A 25862-nucleotide genomic window follows, 5' to 3' on the forward strand; every position below is an offset into this window, starting at 1 on the left:
CTGAAAATGGCGGTGTACCTAATGGAGTGTCCGAGTGATGTCACAGATCAAACAGCCAATCAGAAAGTGGGGGTGAGGACGGGTGTGGCACTTTTCACTTAAACCAGGGGTGTCGACCTCCAGCCCTCGAGAGGCCAAGTTCCAATATGTTTTCCAAGTTACCCTCGTTAAACACACCTGCGTGAAAAGATTTTGTTCATTTTCATGTTCTGCAGGACCTAAAACTTTTCACGCAGGTGCACTTAACGAGGAAATCTTGGGAAAACATGTTGGAATGCGGCCCCAAGGACTAGCGCTTGACACCTTTGACCATGATATTTTCCTAATAAAGTGGCCTGTTATTAGGTACACTTGAAAATGGTGTACATAATGGAGTGTCCAAGTGACATCACAGATCAAACAGCCAATCACATAGTGGGGGTGAGGGCGGGTGTGGCACTTTTCACTTTCAGTTAAGCTTTGGCCATGATTTTTCCCTAATGAAGTGGCCTGTTAAGTACACCTAAAAATGGCAGTGTACCTAATGGAGTGTCCGTGTGACATCACAGATCAACCAGCCAATCAGGAGGTGGGGCTGAGGGCAGGTGTGGCACTTTTCACTTTATATATATTATATATATATATATATATATATATATATATATACTATATATTTTTTGGAATAAAAAAAAGACCATGTATAGAAACTGAAACATTTTGCTTTATTTAATAAATGTCAACTTTCAGAAGTGAACTAACGAAATAATGTTTTCATGACATTACATTTGTTGTCATAAAAATGCTGATTGTGAAGTGTTCAAATCTTTATTACGTGAAGTCCTACATTAAAAGCTAGCATCCAATCATCCATCCAATCAAGAGACTTTCCTTTGCAACTGTTGTTGTAGCTGCTGAGATAGGCAGGCACTGGCGATTAAATTTAGCTGATAAAAAAAGTTACTAAACAATTACTAAACAAAGTCCCGCCCGCCCCCCCAAAAAAAAAGAACAAGAATGACTGAACAGAATTAACAAACATCTTGGGAAATAAACTTCGGTCTCCGAGATTCCGGCGGAGACCTGAAGGGAGCGCTATGCCCTCTGAAAGGAATGCGACATGTCATTACGGCGCATCCAGCTGCTCTAGTAAAGTTCGTCTTCTTTTCTCCAGTTCGCCTTCGCTCAGTTCACTTCCTGACGTATCCCAGCCACCCTGGGGAAAAAAGCTTAAAAGTTCACTAAACTGTTGAGCTCACTTTGACCAAGCAGAAAATGGAAGCTTGGAGCTGCTAATGTGGAGTATTTTTTTTCTCACTAGCAAATACCCACCAGCAATCGTTATGAAAATTCCCTTGAACAAAATGTTTGACTTTGTTTTGCAACATGTTGCAGACGAATGAGTAGGTGAAAAAAAGTTTACCTCCTCCTTGGCGGCTTTGCCTTTTGGTGACTTGTGCTTGACGTCCGAGTGCGACTTCCCTCGGGCCTTGTCCCCGTCTTTGTCTTTATCGTTGTCTTTGTCCCTCTTGCCGTCTCGTCCTTTCTTGTCGGCTACGTCCGAGTCGGGTGAGCCCTGATGGACAAAATAGCGTCCCATTAGTGCACCTTGATGAAAACACACCTTAAAATGTAATCTGCTTTTTTCTTTCTAAAATACTGAACACTTATTAGAATTACTTACAGACTTATGTCGTCTCTTTTTGGCCTTCTTCTTGTGCTTCTTAGATTTCTTGTAGCTTCTCTCTAGGGTCAAAGGTGAACAAAGAAGATGAACGGGCGCATATCAAGCGAGGACACGGGTTCTCCTGACTCACCTGACTCGCCACTGGAGGAGCGCTCCGACGGGGTTTTGGACGCCGAGCGCTTCTTCTTCTTGTGGTATTCCTCCTCTTCAGACTCGGAGCCCTGAAGATACATGGAATGATATTCATAAAAAAGGCAAATGGCAGATATACCCCCGAGACTGACCGATCGAGAGCGGGATCGCTTCCTGTGGTGCTTCTTGGACTTCTTGGAGTGCTTCTTGGTCTTAGAGTGATGATGCTGGCACTCGTGCTGTCAAACGACAAGGTAGGGATTGGTTCAAATGAATATTGAGACTGTCAGCCCACTCTCACTTGCACTCCCACTCACCTCCAAAACGTGCATGAAGTCCTTGAAGATCCTCTTCCTCTCCGACTCCAGCGTGATGTCTTCAAAGGCCGCCTCCTTTAGGAATCTCTCCCTCACCTGCAAAGGGCAACATGCTATTAGGAGAACCCTCAGAGAGCTCCTTCTGGTGGTAGGCAAGAGAATCAATGTCCTGGGTCCCTTCATGTTTTATGGCTTCAATAAAAGGCAATGACTGCCTTTTTTTGGATGTTTGTTTTCTGCCAATAGTAGTTTCTTCCAAACATCCACCAAAGATTCACTCACGGCTTCCCACGCGTCCTCTGGCTCCAGGGCGGGCGTGGCCTGCTTCAGCATGGTCTTAAAGGCCGCCTCTTTCCTCTTCATCTTTCTCGCCTCCTCCTTCTCACGCTCGCGCTCCCTGGCTTCTGCCTTCTCTAGCAACTGAGCAAAGAAGTCAAATCAAAGCATCACCCTGCTAGCCCAATGAATCCGTTTGACCGAGCACACAATAATTTGAGTCAAGAAGCACTTACACTGTTGAAAGCCAACTTGATGTTTCCGGCATCGAGTGTGGTGGCTCTCTTGTCTGAGCTGATGACGGATCCAAAGTCATCAAAGCTGGTGTTAACTTCAACCAGATAGCTCTTGTCCTGTCCAAGCATAAAAATAAAAAAAACGCAAGTTAAAAAAACAACGTCATGAGCACACGGTGCAGAGTTGCGGCCACCTTCAGGATATCTTTGATAATCCTCTTCTCATCGTGGTATCGTGCCTTCAGGTCTTCCACGTAGAATTTGAAAAGGTCCAGAGGAGTGGAGCCTGTAGAAAACCACAGAGAAACGTGGACTCCTCGTTCTAATGAGTTGTGTTGGACCATCTGGAGACATTGTGTGATGACGGTCCACGTCTTACCTGGCTGACCCAGCATGTTGGCAAAGCGGATGTCCGAGCTCAGGGTGGGGTACATCTCCATCCAGGCCGACATGGAATGAAGCTGGCCGTGGTCGTGGAGTTCATCCAGAAATTTCTGTGACAAAATGCATAAGCTGTTTTGGCCGGGGAAAAACAATCACCTGGTTGGCCCAAAAATTTCATTGGATTACTCAATTATTAGACTTAGAGTGCAGCCCCAAAACCTTAGCAACTTCAGCACTTGATGGACTTTGCGAGCGAACGGGAGCTGACCTGAAAGGACTCCCTGTTCTTGCGCTGTCGCCTCCTCTCCCTCAGAAGACTCTTCTGCTTGTCCTCCTCTTCTTCCTTCTCCAGGGCACGGATGTGCTCCTCAAAGCAAATCAGCGCGTCCTCTTTGTCCATGTCTGCCGGCACAAAAAAAAAAGGATCATCACAAGTGAGCATCAATAGGTTGAATTGTTCGGTGAATAGCTGAAGATAGTTTGCACAGTTAAAAAACAAAAAAAAAAAACAAAAAAAAAAAAAAAAAAAAAAAAAACAGTAGTCCATCTCATTGATTGAGATAAGGACACAATCTTGAAGACAAGTGAAAAAGCCCCCATTCCCACTGGCATGGACATTCTGTAGTGCCTCGGTACCATGCTGCCACAAGAGGGCGCCAAAGCAATACTTTTACTTTTAACTTTCACAAACAGTGGAGACTCAAGAACGAAAAATGCATACTTTGCAGCTCTTCATCCTCAGCAAAGGTGGGATTGTCAAGCAGGTACTGCTGAGCCTCTGACCAGGTGGTGCGGTAGGTGACGTTGGCCATGTTGTCCAGAATGTTCTTCAGAGCTTCCCAATTCCTCTTTCTCAGCTGCTTGGCTTGCTCCTGAAGGCGGCAAAAGGGCAGTCGGAAGTCAGTGGGTGGCGCCGCTTGATGAGATGCCTCACAGTGATCCAAACCTTCTCCTTCTTGGCCAGGTAAAACAAGACATCTTCATAGATCTCCTGTCTGTCTCTCTCGGGAACGCAGCTCCACACCTCCAGGTCGTTGAACATCTGCTCTGCTTTCCTGCAAATACAGAGAACGGTCATGTTGGAGAGTTTTGTGGAAGCTATGGCGATGCCTTGCCATCACATTTGACTATTCAGGGAACCCTAAGTCAATACAGCCAGATGAGGGGGAGAATTCTTTTTTATGTGAGAACATACTTGTATCTGGTGGTGGACGTCATCTTTTCATGGTTCTCCAAGAACCTCTGGAAGGTTTCTTTGGACTCTTTGTATTTAATCCTGGCCTCCTCTTTTTCTTCCTTCTCCGTCTGGACCTTGTAGGCGTTAAAGGCTTGCTTCTTCTCGCTCAGCTTGGGGAGAGCGCTTGAGAGACAAAAAAAAACCAATTAAAGATCGGTATGGTTGACACCTGATGAAGCTCTCATAGGACAATGTGTCACCTGTAGCGGGGGTCATTGATAATCAATTTCATAGCCTGTTCCCATGAAGAGTTGGAGGACACACCCTGAAAAACAAGGAGAAAGCGTCGTAAACAGATGACAAAAGTCCAAATGATATGCTGTTTATTTTGTGGATGCGAAACGAAATCAATTGTCGCCGTTCCTAGTCATGACTCAGACGGTGTGCGGCAGGACTCCCCCAGGAGCCGCATTTTCATAATGACTAATAGATGCGGGCTTAAGAGGTGTGGCGCGGCCGTCATTCAGGGAAAAAGTGTCAGCTGGGATTTATGCAGGCGCCCTTTCCGTTGCTCGCTCAGGGAGGAGCTGCGGCGTCCGTTTTCCACGCACTGGACACTTGCCGCACTTATTGCAACTCACTGAAGCATGTCGGGCTAACTCTTGCTTGGTCCTAATAAAAGCTAATCTGGAAGACGTTACCATTACGATCTTCCAGAAAATGGCAACACTACAAATTGTGCGTTGAGCAGTAGAATTAGTAGAAAGTCATTATAGCAGCAAGCGCTGCTGCGAGGTGTTGAGTCACTTTCCCCTGACAACAGGAGGTGAAAATCAGCTGCTCAGCTGCAACCTCCGGGTGGTGGTGCTGATGATGTGGCCGATTAACACATCAGGCGGGCGACCACCGGGATGAATTGTTGCAGCGTGTTTTGGAATCCTTTCGACTAAGTGAAGCAACTGAGGCTGTTGCTTCAGTCTCATCTCGTTTGCCATTTCAAAATCAAGACACTCATCATAGCTGAAGGCCCCCCTTAACCTCAATCCCATTAAAAAAAATGATTAATTGTCCGTTGCTGTCCCCCATTAAGAACATTCAATCGAATCTTTCCTTTTTCCCCTCAGTCACTTTAACGACTTTTTAGTAAGGACTGGAAATTAAAGCACTTAATACTGGAGCCACTTTGTCTGATTAAAAGGAAGTAGAAAACTAATGAAACTGAAAAAAATCAACAGCGCATTGCTCATAGCAGCAAGAGCTTTTGGGACTGAGTGTCAAGTACTGGAGTAGTCTGATACAACTCGCAACTTTCTCTAGATCAGTGTTTCCCAACCTTTTTTCATTTACGGCACACCTTTTCATTGGAAAAAATCTTGCGGCACACCGTCAACAAAAATCTGTTAAACTCCTATATTAAAATCAGTTATATTACAACGAAAGACGTGAAGTCCTATTCCTATATATGTATGGAGAGTCGAATAATTCAATAGAAATAAATACTAAATATTCTTTAAATTGTATTCCTTTTTTTAAATAAAAGTGACCGTTTTTTAAAAAGGTTTTAGATGGTGTAAGAAATAAATTATTTAAAGTGGTTGTGATTCAAATAAAAGAATCAACGTGATTTTGTTTACTGTTTTAGACTAGGTCTATAAATATTGCAACAATAAGAACAAAGTCACTTTTAAAGACGCTCTGCTGTTCTGACAGCAGCTGAGTGACTATCACAGTCGAGGTGTCTCGACTTGACTGTTTATTTTATGTACCGTATTTTCCGGACTATAAGTATAAGTCGCACCAGCCATAAAATGCCCCAAAAAGTGAAAAAGCCATATATAAGTCGCTCCGGAGTATAAGTCGCATTTTGGGGGGCAATTTATAGGACAAAATCCCACACCAAAAACAGTCATGAAATAGCAACAACAGGCTAAACAATAGCAACAACAGGCTAAACGATAGGTATGCTAATGTGACAAATACAAACAAAGAGCGAGAACGGGCCTGACGTAACAGAGTGATTAAGCACAACTATTACATGAATAACATGTTTATAAAACCATCGGTGTTACTCCAATTCATTAAATAGCAACAACAGGCTAAACAATAGGTATGCTAACGTGACAAACACAAACAAAGAGCTGAGAACGGGCCAAATAATAATAAATAATAATAATAAATATAAGAGGAGCAAAAATAGAGCAAGTGTACATGCAGCAGACAGTGGACTTGGATATGGTGCTTTAAAGTGTTAATTGCTTTATTTGATGTTTTCTCTATTTTTTATGTTTTGAATATGTTCAAGATAAAGATATAAAAGCATGTGAAGTGATCAACTATACTAAAAATAACATGGGAAGTGGTCAACTATACTTATAAGTGATGTCTTAATGATCAAGTAAAAATTTGTGAAAAAAAACATATATAAGTCGCTCCTGAGTATAAGTCGCCCCCCCACCCAAACTATGAAAAAAAGCGCGACTTATAGTCCGGAAATTACGGTATGTAAAAAATAACTAATCCAGGTTCTTCGGTTGAACTGCATGCTCTGATTTCCATTGGACCACAAACGCACCACAACCGTCATAGTGTCTGTCACTGTTAGCAAAAGCACACAGCAACACACATAACCTGAATACCGTATTTGCCGGTGTATTGGTCGACCTTTTTCGATCCAAAATTGACCGAAAAAAATCGACCTCGACTTATACACCGAGTCATAAAATTTAACTTCGTATTCATCGCTTCAAATGTGATGGTAACCAAGGCCGTTTCTCATGCATCTCATTGTGCGTGGGTGTGCGTCAGTCAGGCTCATCAAACAGCGAGAAACTGAATCATTATAAAGCGTTCGTCGCATTAACACGCATCCTCAGCAACAATTTCAAATATTCTCACCTCAATAACGGACATCGAAAGCCAGGCAGCGACGATGACTGCTAGGGGGAAGTACTGGGTATTGAGCGAATGTGCGAGTCATCGCGCGTCAAGCAACGACAATAACTACCGGTACGTAAACATTCAATCGCCATGTCTAAATGAATGTCGTTCGCACTTTGAAAATATTCGCCAAACTTGGCCAGACTTCCAGGGGAAGAGGCCGAATTTTCACTTGTGGTGGCCGACATGGGGAACCAGCCGAGGCGGACACTTTACGGCGGTTGAGTCGTTGGCACTTAGAAAATATTCGCCAAACTTGGCCGGACTTCCAGGGGAAGAGGCCAAATTTTCACTTGTTCTGGCCGACATGGGGAACCAGCCGAGGCGGACTCTTTATGGCGCAAGAGCCGTTGGCACTTAGAAAATTTGAACCGGGCGGCGTGCGCGAGTGCGCGGCTCGCTGGAAGTCGAATGAGGCTCCGCGATTTCATCCGCGGTGCTTATAAAGTGCCGATCCGCCGGCCGGAGCTATTTTTGGCCACCCGGCGCGTGCGCACGGCCTCCCGGCTGTGCCGGGCGGCGTGCGCGAGCTCGCCGGCTGCTGGAAGTCGAATGAGGCTCCGCGATCTCCTCCGCGGTGCTTATAAACAGCCGATCCGCTGTGCGGGAGCTATTCCCGGCCACTTGGCGCGTGTGCACGGCCTCCCGGATGTGCTGGGCGGCGTGCGCGAGCTCGCCGGCTGCTGGAAGTCGAATGAGGCTCTGCGATCTCCTCCGCGGTGCTTATAAAGAGCCGATCCGCTCGGCGGGAGCTATTTCCGGCCACTTGGCGCGTGTGCACGGCCTCCCGGTGGTGCCGGGCGGCGTGCGCGAGTGCGCTGGCCGCTGGAAGTCGAATGAGACTCCGCGATCTCCTCCGCGGTGCTTATAAAGTGCCGATCCGCTCGGCTTGGAGCTATTTCCGGCCTCCCGGTGGTCCCGGGCGGCGTGCGCGAGCTCGCCGGCCGCGGGAAGTCGAATGAGGCTCCGCGATCTCCTCTGCGGTGCTTATAAACAGCCGATCCGCTCGGCTGGAGCTATTTCCGGCCACTGCGCATGCGCCCGGCCTCCCGGAATTTGAACACATTTCGTCAATAAATTTCGCATATTTCTGATTGAATTTTGAAGTTTAATATAATGCAACAATTGAGCTCCACTTATACAAAGGATATATCATAAAATCGTAAATTTCCGTCAAATTTTAGGGGGTCGACTTATACACCGAGTCGACTTATACACCGGCAAATACGGTATGTGCCGATGCAATACAACCAGACCGACACAATATGAAATCTCAAGATTCTCCGATTCTCCACGCATGCACGATTAGCAAGTGGCTGACCAGGCCTTGCGCGAACTGACCAGTGGTTTGGCGGTCCTGTTTACAATGCGCTCTGTAATTAATATTGGACAATTCCACCGCACAGCTGAACGTCTCTCACGGCACACCAGTGTGTGCTGAGTACAGTGTCAGCATGTTTTCTCTTCAAAAACTTCTCCATCACTGTCACTATAGACTCGTCTCGCTATCCACAATGACAATGTCGCTCTCAATGCTACCTGCATGGGCATCCCATATACCTGCCGCTGCATCCATGCGTCACCAATTTTCTCATCTGCAAGCACAAGGCAAATTGCTACCTGCTGCTGCCACCTTCTGATATGGAAGATATGATTACTGTGCCGAGCGCTACACCGCACAGGTGCACAAATTGGAGAATTTCCCACGGCACCCCTCACAATATTTTGCGGCACACCAGTATGCCGCGGCACCCCGGTTGAAAAACACTGCTCTAGATGACTACCAAGAAAAACGCTGTCTTAAAAAAAACATGTGCACTAGGAATGCACTGCATATTTCTTATTATTGGCATTTTAACATCCAAGTGTATGCTTTTTTTTTTTTTTTTTTAGCAGTCTTGCCACACTTACCTTCTCCTTAAGCAGCTCCTTGAAAGCCTGCTTGGCCTCCTCTTTGGTGTTCCATTTGAAAACTTTTTTTTGAATTTCTGGACGTAGTTCTTCCTTTGTGGCTTCATCACTGCGGGGGAAGACCATGTCAACTTCAGAACGTGCGAGCATTTGCGACCACCCAAACTGCAAGCGAGTTCTACCTGGCCGGGGCTTCTGCGGGGGCGCCAGTCTCCGTTGAAGCCACGGGTGTGTCGACGGTCTTAACCTCAGCCGTGTGCTGTGAGGCCACCAAAGACGGTTGCTCTTCGGGGACGACGTCGACCGGCTCCGCCTCGACGACGGGGGCCGCAGACACTTGTGTGGTTTCGACTTGCGGCACGGGCTCGGTGGCGACTTTAGGCGCCGCTACTTCTGTCGTCCTATAATCGTATCGCAAGATTAATACTGGTTAAAAAAACAGACGAGTGGCGTGCCAAGTGAAGGTAAACGGGAAGCACTTACCCATTCTCCTCAGCTTTAATCATGGCTGAAATGGGGAAAAAAGGAGAAAGCCATTAGGATCTTTTGTTTTCAACAACACACGATGGGAGACGCCGCGTTTCACTCGTGCGCCAGGCTTTGTTGTGGAGGCCATAATAGAACGATTGAAGGCCGATGTGTGATACCTTCCAGATCCTCCAGCTCTTTGGGTTTGGTCCATCGTGACTCCTTTGTCTGGGAGTTGTAGTAGTACGGCTTCCCCGTGTCGGACTTGTACTCTTTCCAAGGACATTTGGATAACATTTGCTGAGGGACACAGACACAAAGTTGTGGTATAGCAAAGCTTTGAGAGAAAAACTTGTTTCAACTTGGATACACAATCAACTGTGTGTGTGTGTGTGTGTGTGTGGGGGGGGGGGGGGGGGGGGGTTGTGTAAATAAATGGACTCGATATTTTAGGTAAACTGTGGGGGTTAAAATCAATAAAACATTTGCGTACCTCTGCGGGAGACTTTAGATCCTCCGGTTTTTCCCAGGTGGACTGTTTGGTCTCCGTGTTGTAGTAATAGGTTTTGCCATCCAGTGATTTGTGTTCAGTCCACAGCGATTTCTAAGACAAAAAACAAGATTCTAGAGTTTTTATTCGCCATGTTTGAGCGTGCCAAACAAGGAATTTGACTTCGGTAAATCACAGCCTCTGTTCAACATTTAGGTGACTAACAACAACACTCAGGACATGTGAAAAATGGCAAATATTCTCAAACATCCCCTGATCTTAAACTCCCAAGAGCGCAAGGAAAAACTCAAAACTCCAGCTAGGGGAAATGAGAAACCTTGAGAAGAGATGGGAGGGTCCCTCTTCTAGGATGACCAGGCTGCAATGGATGCAGAGAGGACACATAGTACAAACAGTGTAGACAATTCAAAAAAGGTGTGGAGAGCAGGATGTTATTGCACAGTAATGACTCTGAGACGCTAAGAGTGGTGTGAGTTCATCAGAGCAACAGCCTGGGGGAAGAAGCTGTCTCTGTGTCTGCTGGTTTTGGCGTACAGAGCTCTATAAGACAAGTTCATCAATACAACGGCAGAAGTTTGTAGCCTGTTTTCGAGTCCACCCCGATGTACAAACCTTCTTCGGCGGCTCTTCCTGTGAAGATCCATTTGTTGTACTCTGCAAAAAAAATCAAAAAATTGCGACGTTTAAAAAACTCAGCAGTTATGGCTTGTTGAAATATGTGCAGTGCAACTGCACTTACGGTGGTTCCTGGCGCAGCTGTTGAAACAAAAGCACAAAGTTAGCAAGACGTCAAATATAAACTATCAGAGTTTTGGTGAAGTTAAAGAACTCACCCGGGGTGTCAACGCCAGGCTGTTGAGAAGACAAAGAAGGACTAATCAACTCTTTGTTCAATATGTCAACTACAGCAGCTGTCTGGAAAGGATGAATGATGACAGCGTCCAACGGAATTATTGTTCAATAAACGCAATTGTGTTGCTTATTAGGGCAACGCATCCCAACACAATTGAATTGATTAATGCTTGGCTGAAGATGCTCGTTCGCACTCACAACTAGAATATTAAAATACATTACTCGTTCAATTAAAAGTGATTCACAGCTGAACAAAAGTGGCAAATAAAAGTGTTTATTGTCATTCCAATCAAGAATTGCATGTCTACTGCGGCAATTTGTGTCCGACCCAAGTGTTACTTCGCGGCTTGTGGTTTATTTTGAAACGCGAGAATGTGAGACAGCGTGCTGATGATGAAAGGCGGAGGAGAGACAAGCGTTACCGGGCCAGTTGGCTGCACAGTTGCAGCTGGCAGGCGAGGAGGCAGCATCATCCCCATCATGGGTGGCATCATACCTTGAATCTGTGAAAAGAAACAGGGTGAAATATTCATCTGCCATTTTCATAGTCTCGAGATCCGGGCCTAAAAGCTCTCTGCTGACACGGGAAGGGGGGGGGAGGGTTAGGGGGGGGGGGAGGAGAGGCAGCGCGAGAGCGCCTGTGCCGAGTGAGTTAATGGTGCCATGACACTGCCTCTGATCTGTGAACGCGTCGCCATGCAGTACACAAATTGTTCAAACTTTTCATTACACGAGTCTGGATGGCAGATGCTCGCGCGAGGTGACAAACTCCACACCAGAAATAGCGCAATTCTCAAACCCTGTATTGCTGCAAGCATCCAGTCTAGTGGATATAAAAAAGTCCAATGGCAGGTTTTACACAGATAAAAATGAGACCAAAATAAATCATTTTATAAAATTTTCCACCGTTCGTGTGACCTGTACAAGTGAATTTGAGGGGGGGGGGGGGAGTATTGTTTGGCTAGTGCCAGTAAGGCTCAACTAAACCTAGACTGACCTGTCCCATAGGAGGCGCTGACATTGATGGCAGCATACCGGGTGGCATAATACCAGGCGGCATGGGGGTCATGCTGGGCGGTCGTTGTCCCATCGGGGGCATCCCCATGGGAGGGAAATGAGGTGGTATTCCAGGTGGTCCCATCTAGAAAGAACCAGAGTGGAAATGAATAGATGTCACAAAGATTGGCTTCTGATGCTGCCATGCAAGGTACTGCCAGGTCCACACTGGAAACAAATTGTGGTCTTGTGTCTTGCTCGAGGTCACTTTGACACGGTCACCTGGGTTGAGGATTGATCTCACTACCTTAGAGTTGAGAGGCGAACACTCTACCACTGAGCCACACCACCCAAAAAAGTGGTTACAGATCCCTGAGGCTACTACACATGGATAAGGTAAGGCTTGGCTCTAGCCATTATTGGCCTCCAATGAAGAGAGAGGGAAACACCACATGCTGGTTCAATCAATTGGTTATAAATGAGTTTCGTTTTTGAACGGTTTTCTAAACCTTTTCTAAATGATCAGTTCAGTTCTACTCTCTCGGAACCCATCAAAGGCTCATGGGCGTAGGAATAATGTTAATAACTCCGCATGAAATCAATAATTCCGACGAGGTACAATAAACTCCGGCATCAGAGTGTGTCTATGTGTGTGGTGACCCACGGAATCGTAGCTTTCTTGAACGATCCAGACCACGCCACGTACTATTAATACATCTTTGTTATAATGTAAAGTGTTCCATTGATAAAATTGACCTTTGCAAATAGTATGAAGAATTCTGAACAGAACGAAGTCGGATTAAGACCACTTTTCAGGATTTAACCAAGCCTTTCGGGCCAGTGTGTGCGGCGACGTTAGCAAGATGCTAATCCGAGAAGCTAATCCGCATTTTCGAAGTATCCAGAATATTAATTTTGGCACAATGAGGATAAAAACACACTCCCTTGCTTAAAAATAAGCAACAGCGAGCAAAAAGTCGAGCCTAACTTTTTCTTATTATGTTGTAGGCGCTAAATTGTTTTGAATGGTGCTAGACTCACCATGTTGATCAGAGGGGAGCTCCGAGACACGGGAAAGCGCGTCGCAACAACGATCCACGCGATTGGCTCAACTCCGTCAATGCTGAAAGGTCAAAGGTAAACAATTGAGAGCATCATTCTGCGTCATTATTGCGCAAAACTGCGCATAATTCTGATCTTGATTCCTTTTTTACCATCTTTGTTTTGTACCATTCCTCTCCTTCTTTTAAAACATTTCTTGCTACTTATCCTCCACGCTCCCTTCCGTTTTTTCTTCTTCTTTTGTTTTCATGTCATTTCTATTTCCATCCGTTTCCTTTCCACCATCTTTTTATGCATCCTTGTTTTCTTCCTTTCCTTCCATAACATCCTTGTCACCTTCCCTCCTTTCTTTCCTCCCAATACTATCCTTTCTTTGAGTTCTTCATCCTTCTTTCCCACTTTCCTCCCTCTCTTCCTTCATTCTTTAAAAAGTGTACATTTGTCCTCCCCCTGTTTAAGTGTGTGATAATAATGAGTTATTAATATTGAATCATCCTCATAAAATACCGCAAGAGCTTGGTGAAATGTGTCAGCGTTACCCACAGGTGCTGATTTAAAAAGCAGGAGGGAGTGGATGGTTTTCAGACAAAGCAAAATGACTTTGGTGTATTGGGGTTCATTTGGAGGACTGGCAGCAATTTCCCAATTACTGAAGATTGTGAAGCAACTCTCCCGGCCGTATGTCGCTGGAGTGATTTCCTATGATAGAAGGAAATTAGGTAGTGGGCAATTTCGCCGCCACTTTCCAAGCACAAGAAAAACGAGCTCCATTATTTTGTTACCTCAGGTAAAGACAATTCTGCTCATAAACTCTGCATTATGGAGTCCGGATTCAATAGATCAGCTGTGAGAAAAGTGTGTGATCACTCTGTTCTTTAACCTGGCCCATCTAAGTAGCAATATTAATCTGTTCCATCCTCTGCAAAAACATCACCAACAAAAAATGGTGAAAGGAAACAAAAAAATAGCATTCAGTAGTACGGAACTTTATGATACATTCAAACTGACTGACATTTATTTTCATCATGGTTAATTATACACAATAATATCGACATAAAAGGATAGTTGTTTGTTGCGATCGTATAAGGACTGACATGTGAGCTATAGTTTTTAAAAGATTGATAATACAGCGTGAGCACAATATACACACAACAGCAATCAATCAATCATCATTTGGACTGTGGCAATGTATTGACGCTATGCTAACGCTTCACGCTGTATGTTGAACTCAAGTGCGTTCTTCCGATTTGCATCGATTTCAATTGTTACAAAACAGAAAAGAACATCGACACGAGTCGATAAAGCGCGATCAACACGATGAAGTTACGTCTGCACGTCAAGGCCTTGGTGTTCTATTTCTGTTTCCTATCCTAGTACACTTTTGCCCGTGCAGCGCTTGATTGCAGTGTGCCAGATTGATCGGCAGTGTATGAGCTTGTCAATGTTGCCCCGCCCGCAGTCCTATTGGGTCGTGCCTCCCTGCACGACCCCCTCGCTGGGAGCTCGGCGCGGCTGACCTGCCTTGGGGGCACTCTTCTCTCATCTAACCATCGGCTGTCAAGCACGTTTACCGTAACCATCAAAGATACACAATCACATTCCTTTCATGACCCGCTCCAAGAAAAAGGGGGGGAACTTTGGTCTGATGAGACAACGTTGGTGCTAGAAAATGTCAGTCCTGCAATTTGTTCATTTGGACTGATAAATATTTATTTAGTGGGCAAATTACACAATGACCCATGCGGGCGACAAGTTGCCATTATTTCGATTTGTCATTTTGGTTCGTTCAAATGTACAGTATTGATTTTTGTTTTTTATATTCATTTATCTTGTGAAACAATTTGTTTCACTTTGATGATTCATTGTAAATTATGTCAAGTAAACACTCAATTTGAAACTAATTGTAGTCAAGAATGGGTTAATTCTGCTTTTTTAGACTCTTTCGAGTTATGTTTATGTAAGCTCATCCGTGTTTTGTCAGGCTTCCCTAGATGAATATGACCGGGAAACATGCTTGCTGTCTGCTGAATGTCAAAAATAAATGTCAGACACACGATGAATGGTAGTGTTGGGAGATAAGTCACGGTCGGCAGGGTACGTCTTGTCTGATTGTCCCGCTTGTCGTCGGCCCAATGAGTTTTTCTGGTGGAACACGTTGTCACAAAATGAATTGGTCAGGCTTCTGTTGACGTGCTGTCGCCATCAGCGCAAGACGGAGGAAGCGTTACGTTTCACGCAGCTATGCGTCACTCATTTGCTCTCATTGCCACACGACCCCCCAAAAAAAGTCAAATGAGAAAATGAATGTGAGAGTAATTTGTGTGTGTGTATGTGCTACTCGATATCGGCTGAGTACTCAAGACTAACTACTCGTACTGGTATCGGTGTAAAAATTTCAGTGGCGCATGTAGGTGAAAAAACTCAGTCGTGTGTCTGCGTGTTTTAGGTGTGCACATGAGCGGAAAATTACACTAATTGTGTGGGAGCTTTTCAGCAGTGTGTTGGTGTGCACCATCCTAATGAATATTAATATTCAAGTCATTCATCAAAGGCCTTTAAATATATATGGCGTCCTAATACTTAAGTGCTTTCAATCAATATGCAGCACACGGCAGCAAAACAAACATTTGCCTTGAAGCTTGGAAGACTTTTCCCCAAACACAGCTCGTGTTCAATTTCAGACGAGGCTCGGCTTGAACTAAAACGCCCCGCCCCGCGTGACAATCAAGTTAATAAATGTCTTATTGTTATTTTGTGACGATCAGCTCAAGCTTGCTCTCAAGGAGTTTTCATTTGGTTCTTTTTCATTATCACTTGGCTCGAGCGTGCGCACGCCTCGTGTTTATTACGGATTGGGAGCAGGTGCATTTCCAGAAATGACTATCAAATGCACCATCAGTAACACCGCATCCAGGAAGGCAACAAGGCCGGTCGGCCGCCCAACTCGAAGGGAGGCTCGCGGCAGCTTTCAAATTGGAATCAGGGACAGAACTGGAAATACATTATGAAAGTCCAAATGACATATGCCTTCTATAGCCAGTTATATATTCAGTCCCCTCATCGGAAATGAGTTTCGTACACAGACGGCGCGGTGACCTCGTGGTTAGCAGGCCTGCCTCGCCGAACACATTCGTACTCCCACTGTCTAAATACTTGTGAACGTTTCCCTCACTGGGATGAAATGATCCACTCGAGTGCGTGTGACAAAAGTTAAAAAAACAAAAATTACAATCGCTGGGTAGCCTTCCGTGTCTAATTACAGTTGCCAGATGTGCCAGGCGTTGTCACGTCCCCTCGCTTAAGCCACATCTGACACTGCGTGTCGATTTGGAGCGCGGTGTTTGGGGATTCGGCAAGTTTCCTTATTTCACAGCAGAGTGGCCACACTTTGCTCCTGTGGGATTCGCTCCCATTCCGCACCTGATGTTCATCCATTCCAAAACAACACAATTTTTTTCTAATTGTTTACACGGGAAAATAATAGTGAAGGGGCAAAACTCTTGACGTTAGCATCCTGCTAATGCTAACTTTTGCACCATATCTACTTGCATGCTGAAGTTGTCTTACTAATGAGAACAAAAATTACAAGGACCTTAAATAGGCTCAACTGTCTGACTGACAGGATGGTTATTACCCGCACACAAATAATCGTTGATTGACTGCTGCTTCATCATTAGCAGAGAAGAAGAATAGCAGTAACCATCCATTACCCGAAACGCTTATCCTCACAAGGGTCACGGGCAAGAATAGCAATATGTGTGTATTTTTCCCTTCCTTAGCGAGGAAGGAGCCGTGTTGTTACTTGAGGATACCGATTCCAATCAGATGCCTTTAAATGGGCTCCCGAGAAAAATGTTTCAAAGTAATCTTGGCTTTAAAAGCCGCAGATTACGCTCGCTTAGTGACAGTACTGGCGAGAGATAAGCTGCGAAAAAAGAAAAAAAACAAAAAAAGTGTTCGGCACGTACGGCATGTTCTGAATCTGATGACGATGATGTTACATGGCTGTTGGGATCTCATGTTTTAATGAACACGCAACTCTCACATGGGGTTGCATAATGCACGCCGTGGAGTGCTTTTAATATGCAATGTACCAGAGTGCCGTGTGAAGGAAATGTACTTTGGGAGTTTTTACAGTGCACCGCCTATGGGATCTTTTTTGCATGAAAATTGGTGACAAAATGTAATGGAGAATGATATCACGGCCTCCCATTTTCTCCCATGATGGGCACGAACGAGAAGGGGCAGAAAAGATGGAGAATGGAAGCTTTTTCTGAATAGGGTGTGATGCGTCTGTCACCAATTAATTCGGTACAGCCGACCAAAAAAAAAAAAAAAAAAAAATCGTCATGTTTTTTTGATACGGAGCACAGTGTGCTATAATAGTATTGCACTAAATAGCAATTAAGAACTAACAAATCGCTTTAAGTATCATTTGGGATCACAAACCAACTTTTTTTTGTGCTATCTCTCACACAACATCAACGTCATTTCGGGTGGGTATCTTTGATATTTTGTTGTAATTTAGCCCTCAGTATGGCTCCTAAGAAAGTGAAAATGATTGCTCTATTAAGAAGCGGATGTTTTTGCCACATAACCTCCGGTGAAGACAGACATATTGTTGTGCACAGCGGGGGTGGGCGAGCGAGATCCGAATGCGACGGAAAACAAAACAATACGCCGACACATACATTCTTCATCCTCTGTGAAGAAGAGCAAATTATAGCATCTTAGCGGAAATCAACTTGTTTCATCACCTTAACATTGTATTTTGGTAGGTATAATAGTGCCCTCTTGTGGCCAAGACACAAACAGCAGTGATAGCGTCACAATGCTCAGCAAACGTACGGTCTATTTAATCTTTTTTTATCCTCAATGGTTGGAATCTTCGCGGATTATTTTCACCTTCATTTCACACAACAAAGCGGCGACTGATGTTTTGTGTGTGTTCAGTGATTGAGAGGCATCATTACGCGAGCATAAGCGATATTTTATGCCAGAGAGTAAGAAGACTTTTGGCAATCTCCGGGCATCACATTAGAGTGAGCGACAAAGTAAAGTATTTTACATTTAACAGCCTCTCTGCGGCTGATCTTCTCCAAATCACAGACACCCCGAGAGCACGACAGTTTCCGGAGGAGATGTTTATCAATTCCTATCAACGGCAAGCCAAAGTTCTCCCGTCTGGATGCAATGAAGTGAGGCCGAAAGGGATGAATGTCGTGAGGAAACAAGCGGCCCATGCTCTTTTAATGGAATGTCTGTCTGCTGCGTGACAGGGCAGACTATCAGGCCGTCTGAGGGATGATGCATACGGAGGGTCGCCCCGAAATGAGATTGGCCGGAAAAATGGCGTCTGTGCTGCAGATAAAACATTCGTGATGGGTGGTGCGAGTAATGTCAATAAAACATTTGCATGGCATTTTTGGGAGTCAAGGCCCGGGGGCCAGATACGGCCCGCCACGTCATTTTAGGTGGCCGGCGAAGACAAATTGTGCGTCAAATTTATATGTCAATTCCAAAATTTCTAATTGTTTTCACTTTAAAAAAATAGAGATATTGTTAGCAATATTTGTTACCATAATTTTTGTTATTAAATATTTTATTTGATTTCAATATTTCATTTTTAAATATTTCTACAGTTTTTATTAGTCTCTGTTTTGAAAACTAGTTATTCATCAGTTTGTTGTGTAGCCTATACTATATATACAATATGAGATGTTCATAGATTTATTTGGGTCGACAATTTTAACGGCCCTTTGAGGCAAACTATAAGCAAGTGGAGTGTACAGTATTGGCGCTAGCTCGCACCCCTTCACTTCAATCAGTTGCACGTGCCATTTGAGCCGAGCCGTGTCCAAAGCCTAATGTGATGTGACAGTTTTTCAAAGCACGCGACATGTCACCTCACATCCTTCTCGGAAACGTCATTCAGCACGCCTTGCTTTTTATAGCCCTGTTTTGGGAAAAAAAAACAAGACAAAAAAAAGGTCCCTCGCCATTTTATGAAGTCGTGAGAAGTCATCTGTAATGCAGTCAGTTCTCTTTGAAATATCTGCTTGTGTCCGATTAACACAGTAAGAAAAATATTGTTAAAATGATGTCTTTGCAATGGTTTTCAAGTGGTCATGTGTAAATTATCTGCCTCATTTGCTCTTTAAACGATATTACAAATATAAAAACTCAGCTTTTAGACTGCTTGACATTTAAACCATCGCTACGGCAAAAAGCAGCTCCCTTTAGACAAGTAAGTTATCATTTTGTCTTCAAATGTCATCGCTGCATCGGCAGGTGGCCAGCACAGTCGGTGGCAAGCAGATAGCTCTTTGTCCTCGCTGTCACCTATTTCGACAGCTTTGTATGTGTGTGTGTGTGTGTGTGTGTGTGTTCAATAACCCCATGAACCTTTCTAATGACGTCTACATGGGTGCTTCAGGGGTGACTGCTGTCACTTAGCTGTCACATGGTATTAATGCAAAGAAAAAAAAATGCATATACAGTTGACCAGTACGGTGTGTGTTACCACCATATATAACTGCCATTACATTTTCCACTTTATTTTTCACAGGTGTCATCAGTGCAGAGCGTGTTTACTTTTGCCACCTTTGCAACCAACCGCATGAGAGCGACACTTCTCCCTGGGTGTGTCAGGCTGGCCAAACCAAGATGAAAGGAGGTGTTGTGATGTGTATTCTCACCCTTTCCATCTCACTTTCACCCAATTGGAGCCAGCGTGCTGCCGACACTTCGCATCTATACTGTAAAAATAACCTGACATGGCGCCCGCCACTGAACTATTTATAGCAAAGCTGAGTTCACCTCGCCAATCATCTTTAGTATACAGTAGTGCATATATATATATATATATATATATATATATATATATATATATATATATATATATATATATATATATATATATATATATATATATATATATATATATATATACACATACACACACACATACACACACACACACACACACACACACACACGCACACACACACACAAACACACACACACACATATAATATAGGGGGCATGGGGACTTCTATTCCACTGTGTGCCATTATCAGTGTGATGCATCAGAGAATGAAAGCCGTGTTGTGTGTTGCAAAACACGTGACCTGTTGTGCGGGCTAAAAATCACAGCAGTGGAAAATCCCATGGATTCATACGGATTGATTTTAATGGTGTCTCATAACGGCAAGAATAAACGAGAGGGAAGGAAGAGGGGCTTTGGCCCAGAAACAAGTGTGGCACCTTGTATTCATCATTATTTATAGAAATATCAAGAACTAGGCCCTGACTGATTTAGATTTTTTGAAGCCGATGTTGATGTTTGTTATACAAAAATTCTGATGACAGATTAATTATATTTTTAGTTCTTCATGACGTAAAAATTAAGATTTGAATAACAGACAGAATTTTTTATTTTTATGCTTATGTGAGCATAATACACAAATGCGCCTTTTGGCCTCCACGTTAGCTCCATGGTGACTTTTTGTTGCTGAGGCAGAACCATGTTTAGAATTTAAATGTGGCCAGAGACAACAAATCATTTGGGAAATATTGTCAGCTGGATTGTTTCTCTCAAATCATATTACACGCACGTCTGTTAAAGGCCGCTCAGAAATAAAGCAATGGAAAGATTTGCCTCAGGGGATCGGAGGTAAATCAAGCAACCAACACTTTTTTTCCCCGCCAGAACGCAAGTCTTGACAAAAGAGCTTTGTGCTACTCAATATCCCTCTAGTCCTACACTTGCCATAAAAAAAAACCCTGCAAAAATCTCCTTCAGAGATGTAGTCTCCCTCGCCCCTACTAAAATTGTATCATGAGACCATCAAGACCAACCCCCTCCCCCTCTTTTCCATTCTAATCACTAATCAATTTCCCCCTCAAAGGAAACAGAGAGGCTGTTAACGGCACCAAAGATAGACGTAATAGATCAGAGTGTCGCTAATACTCGTCCAGGTGCAAAACCTTTCATAAGCTGTGTGGATCATCCACACGATTGTACGCAGGCTTTGCGACGTGAGCCCTGTGATAGAGACGAGGCCTCCTGTTTGCTTCCCATTTATTACCTGTAATGAGAACTGCGAAAATCCAAAAGTTTCTCATTCCTGATGTAAATGTCACACTCAATGGGGCATCATTAGCAACACTTTATTCATTTTGTGTGTGTGTGAGTAAAGCTTAAAAGGGTCATTGCACTTTCATTCTCTCGATAACTGCAGTGGAAATATTACAGCGGATTCTCTAATGATAAACAGGCCAGGGCTCAATACATATTTTTCATTTACATACAAGTGTAAATAATACTATTTATAATTTGATATAAACCTCCAGTTAAAATGAAATGGTTGAAATGAGTGGTGTATTTGATTTTTTGCATAATGACTTCGGTGTTACTATTTCCCTAATTGTATTTCAACGGGTGGTAATATAAAAAAACGCAATAATGGGGGAAGAAAAATGCTTTTGATGCGGACGGTGAACGCTTCTTTCTCAACATCCAACTGCTCGTCGCTCAACAACACACATCAAGCTCCAAGTTAATGAACGTCGCGTTCGCGTTAATGCAGATTGACAGCAAGCAAGGAATAAAAGGAGCAAAGCTGCTGAATGACTCAGCCCTATTTGCGAGGGGAAAAAGCAGCAGGGACGACAGAACCACGGTGGTCCATTTGCCTCCTGCAGTGTTGGGCCTGATGGGGATCGGGGGGGACAGCTGCTGTGGCGTAAGGTGTGGGTTTGCTCCGTGGGTTGTCGCACGCATAGTGGTAGCATGTAGCAAAGTTACTGAACTTAAGTTTTTTTTTTTTTTTTTTTTACAATGAAGGCTAAATATTACAATAAATAGATTTGATTTGAATGAACATACATGCTATAAAATCAACTCAAAAGCAAAAACAAATCACTTCACTGATGTTGGAAACCTGAAAGTAAAAGTGTAGCGTGCGTAGCCTAGCGCGTAGCCTAGCGCGTAGCCTAGCGCGTAGCCTAGCGCGTAGCCTAGCGCGTAGCCTAGCGCAGCTAGCGGCCGCAGCTTGATGTGAGTGACATTTGCTAATGTCATCCTATTCACAGGCAGTTAAGTCGCCTGGCTTGTGAAGTGAATGATTCTAACGCGGAATGACTGACTTTAACACCAATGGGCGGCATTTTGCCGCCCATTGGTGTTAAAGTCAGCCCCCTCCGTTCAAGAATCTTTATTTTCTCTCTATCTTATTATCGCCATCTGTTTATGATCGATCTCTCCCGTCAGTGCAAACTGCTTATCTTTGCCCACCTAGTACCTCCCTTGCATCTGTCGGCAAATATGATTTATTTGAAGAGTCAAATATCAAAGTCACAGCTTGCAATATCTAAAAAAGTGATCTATCAGGATTTTGGCAGTTTGGGATTTTATTTTTTTTTGCCTATTACGTTACAGGTCAAACCCGCCATTCTGCATATAATGCTCTGGTTTTGAAGAAATGAAAAATTAAAACCACCCAGTTCCTCGATTAATTGACAAACTCATCGACATATTACTTGATTATTAAAATAAGCATTACTTGAAGCCCTGATGCTTACAGAACGGACAAAACCCATAAAGAAAGGTATTATTGTCATTACTATCAGATCATACCAGACTTTACGATGGTGACTTCCACCGCTGATTCCTCACAAGACTCTGGATCAGCGGCAGACATAGACAGCAGCCGTGGGTCACAGCACCGATGTCGGGTTCGTGTAGCGCCTGCAGACGAAAGCACGTGATAATGGAACCGGGCCTGAGGGGGCGCCAGCTCGCGGCACCAAGAGAAGCATTTGGAGGAAGCTCAATAAGTCATGACCCTGAAGAGGTTTTGCCGTACAGCGGCCCGGCCTTACGTTCATGAGCTGTGACAGAAGCAGGAGGTGCACCATTAGGCATGAATTCTCAAGGTACACCATCAGACAAGAAATTCAGGACACTTTGCTCAGCTGGCAAATCAGATTGGAGCTAATGCAGCCGAGATGCCGAGTGCAATCTGAGAGGTTGTGCTCCCCGTGGAGTCCGGATCCATCCAATTTCCGAACAGCCTGTCAATTATAATGGAGGGCAAACGCCATTTCAAAACAGTCGAACACTTTTTCCCATTTAGTTTTGCCTTTTTTTAATTGGTGTGTTGGCGGTGGTGGTGATGTTTTTTTGCGGGACCATAATGGATTAACTCATTCACTGCCAACCCAGTTAATATATTTGACGTCTATAACCGTCAACGGCACTGAATGAGTTTCAATAGGAAGAAGTTTGGCCACCAAACGAATTCAAGTCGTCAGTCAAGGTAGCACCGTATTTGGGGAGTAATAACATCCGACCGCCACCACTTGACGACAGCCTGGCGGTAAAGAGTAGCTCAGCTAAAGGTCTTTCGGGACTGGCTCGGAACGTGAGCGTACGTGACAGCTGGGGCGAGGCGGCGTGCGCCGCATTGGCAGGCCGGGAACTGCTCCTCGGCAGGTCGGTCCAAAGTGTCAGCGCCGACTGCCAGCGTCACGTTGGAAAAGAACGTTTCTCATCAGCATATCTTTGCTCAGCCCAGAACGCGCCAGAAGGCTTTTTTGTTGTGATGGGTAGATGAAGCTTCGTGAAGCGTGTTGGCATACCCGGGCTAACTGTGTCAGTAATGCTGTGTTTGTATCACTTATTATTTTGTTATTTACTTTTTTGTCTATACTTCTTGAACATAAAAATGCTGGAAGTGTAATAAAATCATATAGCGGATACGCTTATCTCTGCGCTGACCTCAAGTGGAAATAAATTATAAACAGCATGAGGTCATGCGGTGCGGCAGATTTCATTTAACAACATGCTGTATGTTTAGAGAACATTTCACTGGATTTATAAAATGACGGCTAATGGCATCTTTAAGCTGAAGGTTTTAGCATGGGCCAACCTAAGCTGAAGAAGGAATATTTCAGGCGCTTCTTATGATTTTACCGATATAATAACGAGCCAGCCAGCTCTTAGAACAAAGTGTGCAGACCTTGTCAAATATTATTTATACCGGCGGTAAGTTCTCGTCTCGTCTTCCGCAGCGGAGTTAAATAGCCCCTGACCAAAGTTTATTGTGGTTTCTTCAAGTGGCCGTAACCTCGGCCGCTAATGGCGGATGACGAAGCCTTCCGCAAAACGGGGGAGCTTTACTTTCATTTTCCAGAGGTTGTTGTCTCTTGGGCCGCTCAATAATGCTGCACCATATGCTCACGCAAGAACACAAATGGCTTTCGGAAGGGGCCAATAACGCCCTATTACTTTTAGAACCTTCAATTTGCATGGCTGAAATGACTAATGAGCGGGTCATGCTCAGACTGCCGCTCCAGAATTACGTAGCTTGACCCGTTTGAGCTCCTATTTGTTTACCCATTCTCATGGGGCAGTTGACTTTTCTTTCAGACTTTCAACCCTAAAAGTCCATTTTGCAAAATATCCATTGAACTTCTTGAACTAGATTGTATTTTTTCTAGAGATGTTGATGAATATTGCATTCCAGTTCAAGCCTGTCATCGCAACTTTGCACTCTAAATTTGGAGCTTGTCGTTAGCCAACGCAATTACTTCCGATGGCTAATTTCCAGTGTTCACGAGCGCATAATATACAAGATGCATGTTGCATATGTTGTCCATATGAATTATATTACAGCACTCAACGTGCACTCATGGTACAGATGAGACTCTCAGCCGCCTCGTGCACTATGCAAATATGATTATCCAGCATACCATTGGAGGTATCATCCATATTGAAACGGTAATTCAATTCTTAATTCCTCCTCTCTGCTGTTCTTTGCATCTCGGTAAGGCGCTAATGGTTGTTCAGCAACGGCATCAGTTCAAGGTTTGGCTTGCTGTATAAAAAAAACTGAAAACAATGAATGTAATAATTGTATTTGTCTATTGATTCCGATTTTTCTTGATTTCATGTATTCCTTTAAACAATCAAAACAAGCCAAGCATAAAGTACATCTGGTTTACAAAAACAGCTTCCCTGTCAAGAAAAAGGAGGCGTTTAGGTGCGTCCGCCTCCCTGCTATTCCGAGCTTTTAGTCGCTATCCGCTCCATCGACTGGCCCTCTGTGAGTCAGCCAATCAGGCGCTCCCAAGTCAGGATCCGAAGCCTCTTTTCAGCCCGCAATCAACACCCTGCGGTGGCTGTCGCTGCGGAGCACAACTGGCTTTTTGACCCACAGAGAATACCCCGACCCGAGTGAGATCATACTGCCACATAACACTTGAACTGTGCATCGAGACATGTTTTGTGTGTTTGAACACATTCCCAAAGATGCCTCACAAGCCCTGCGGACACATGGCTTTGTTGCACGCTGGGATGATGACGGAGTGAATGCTGCCGCTATCTCTTACATCTATTGCTATGTCTCTGTCGTGTGTGAGCTTGGTGGTAGCAAGAGACTGCTAGGACATGAGAAAAATGTCCACAATTGCAGCCTAATCTCTCCGTATTCCGCCCTCCTCGGAGACTGCAGAGGGAATAAAAAGGTACATGGCACCTCGGGGAAACAACAATGTCAACAGTAAGCTGGAAATTGGAAATATTTATTTTCAATTTATCATGGCTATAAAGAATGGCACATTGAAAAGACCCAATGGTTGCAAATAAAAGTTGTAACTTACACATGTCGATGGAATTGTTTTTAGGGAGAAAAAAAAATCTCAAATCATGGGGTCAAAAATTCTAAGATTACAGCTAAGTCACGCTCAGATGAGACTTCCAATAATTCTGAACAAAGAATTTTTTATCTTTGTTTACACACGTGATAATTCAGTGATAACAAGTAAGACTTATTCGATGTCAAATTTAGCGTTCTGCATTTAGCTGGTATCGGCATTCTTTACAAGTACCCGATACCTTGAAATAAGGTTGGTATCGGCCTGATATCGCTACCTG

The 25862-nt window shown here is 44.1% G+C and overlaps 1 protein-coding gene and 1 long non-coding RNA gene across 3 annotated transcripts in view; both read right to left on the minus strand.

The window, feature by feature from the left end:
* Nucleotides 1-680: 680 nt before the first annotated feature.
* prpf40a (PRP40 pre-mRNA processing factor 40 homolog A) lies at nt 681-13001 on the minus strand. Of its 2 annotated transcripts, none has more exons than XM_049727854.2 (26): nt 12902-13001; nt 11862-12005; nt 11287-11367; nt 10846-10927; nt 10752-10768; nt 10625-10666; nt 9995-10105; nt 9681-9801; nt 9517-9541; nt 9216-9434; nt 9034-9142; nt 4446-4510; nt 4204-4368; nt 3955-4063; nt 3730-3880; nt 3277-3410; nt 3004-3118; nt 2819-2910; nt 2625-2741; nt 2395-2532; nt 2113-2208; nt 1948-2034; nt 1794-1884; nt 1661-1722; nt 1400-1552; nt 681-1192 (listed from the first exon to the last, which is right to left on the minus strand). In XM_049727854.2, exons 1-26 carry the CDS (start codon nt 12902-12904, stop codon nt 1103-1105), a joined length of 2619 nt encoding a protein of 872 aa, XP_049583811.1. In that variant the 5' UTR covers nt 12905-13001; the 3' UTR covers nt 681-1102. The 2 variants fall into 2 exon arrangements, with proteins under 2 accessions (XP_049583811.1, XP_049583813.1); XM_049727856.1 differs by having other exon boundaries at nt 10846-10864; nt 12902-12983.
* Nucleotides 13002-19898: 6897 nt separating this feature from the next.
* Nucleotides 19899-25862, minus strand: part of LOC125973590 (uncharacterized) — a 31107-nt gene continuing 25143 nt past the window's right edge. The window contains exon 4 of the long non-coding RNA XR_007483221.2: nt 19899-22673. This is a non-coding gene — a long non-coding RNA (uncharacterized lncRNA). The remainder of the gene's footprint in view (nt 22674-25862) is intronic.

This window comes from Syngnathus scovelli, chromosome 8 (genome assembly GCF_024217435.2).
Source record: "Syngnathus scovelli strain Florida chromosome 8, RoL_Ssco_1.2, whole genome shotgun sequence".
Lineage (NCBI taxonomy): Eukaryota > Metazoa > Chordata > Actinopteri > Syngnathiformes > Syngnathidae > Syngnathus > Syngnathus scovelli.

Excerpts from the sequence above, each read along its gene's own strand:
- prpf40a (XM_049727854.2), bottom strand. Across the intron at positions 4,511-9,033 it reads AGGAGCTGCTTAAGGAGAAG|GGTGTGTCCTCCAACTCTTC; the intron begins GTAAGTGTGGCA and ends CTTGTTTTTCAG. Across the intron at positions 4,064-4,203 it reads ACGTCCACCACCAGATACAA|GAAAGCAGAGCAGATGTTCA; the intron begins GTATGTTCTCAC and ends CTGTATTTGCAG.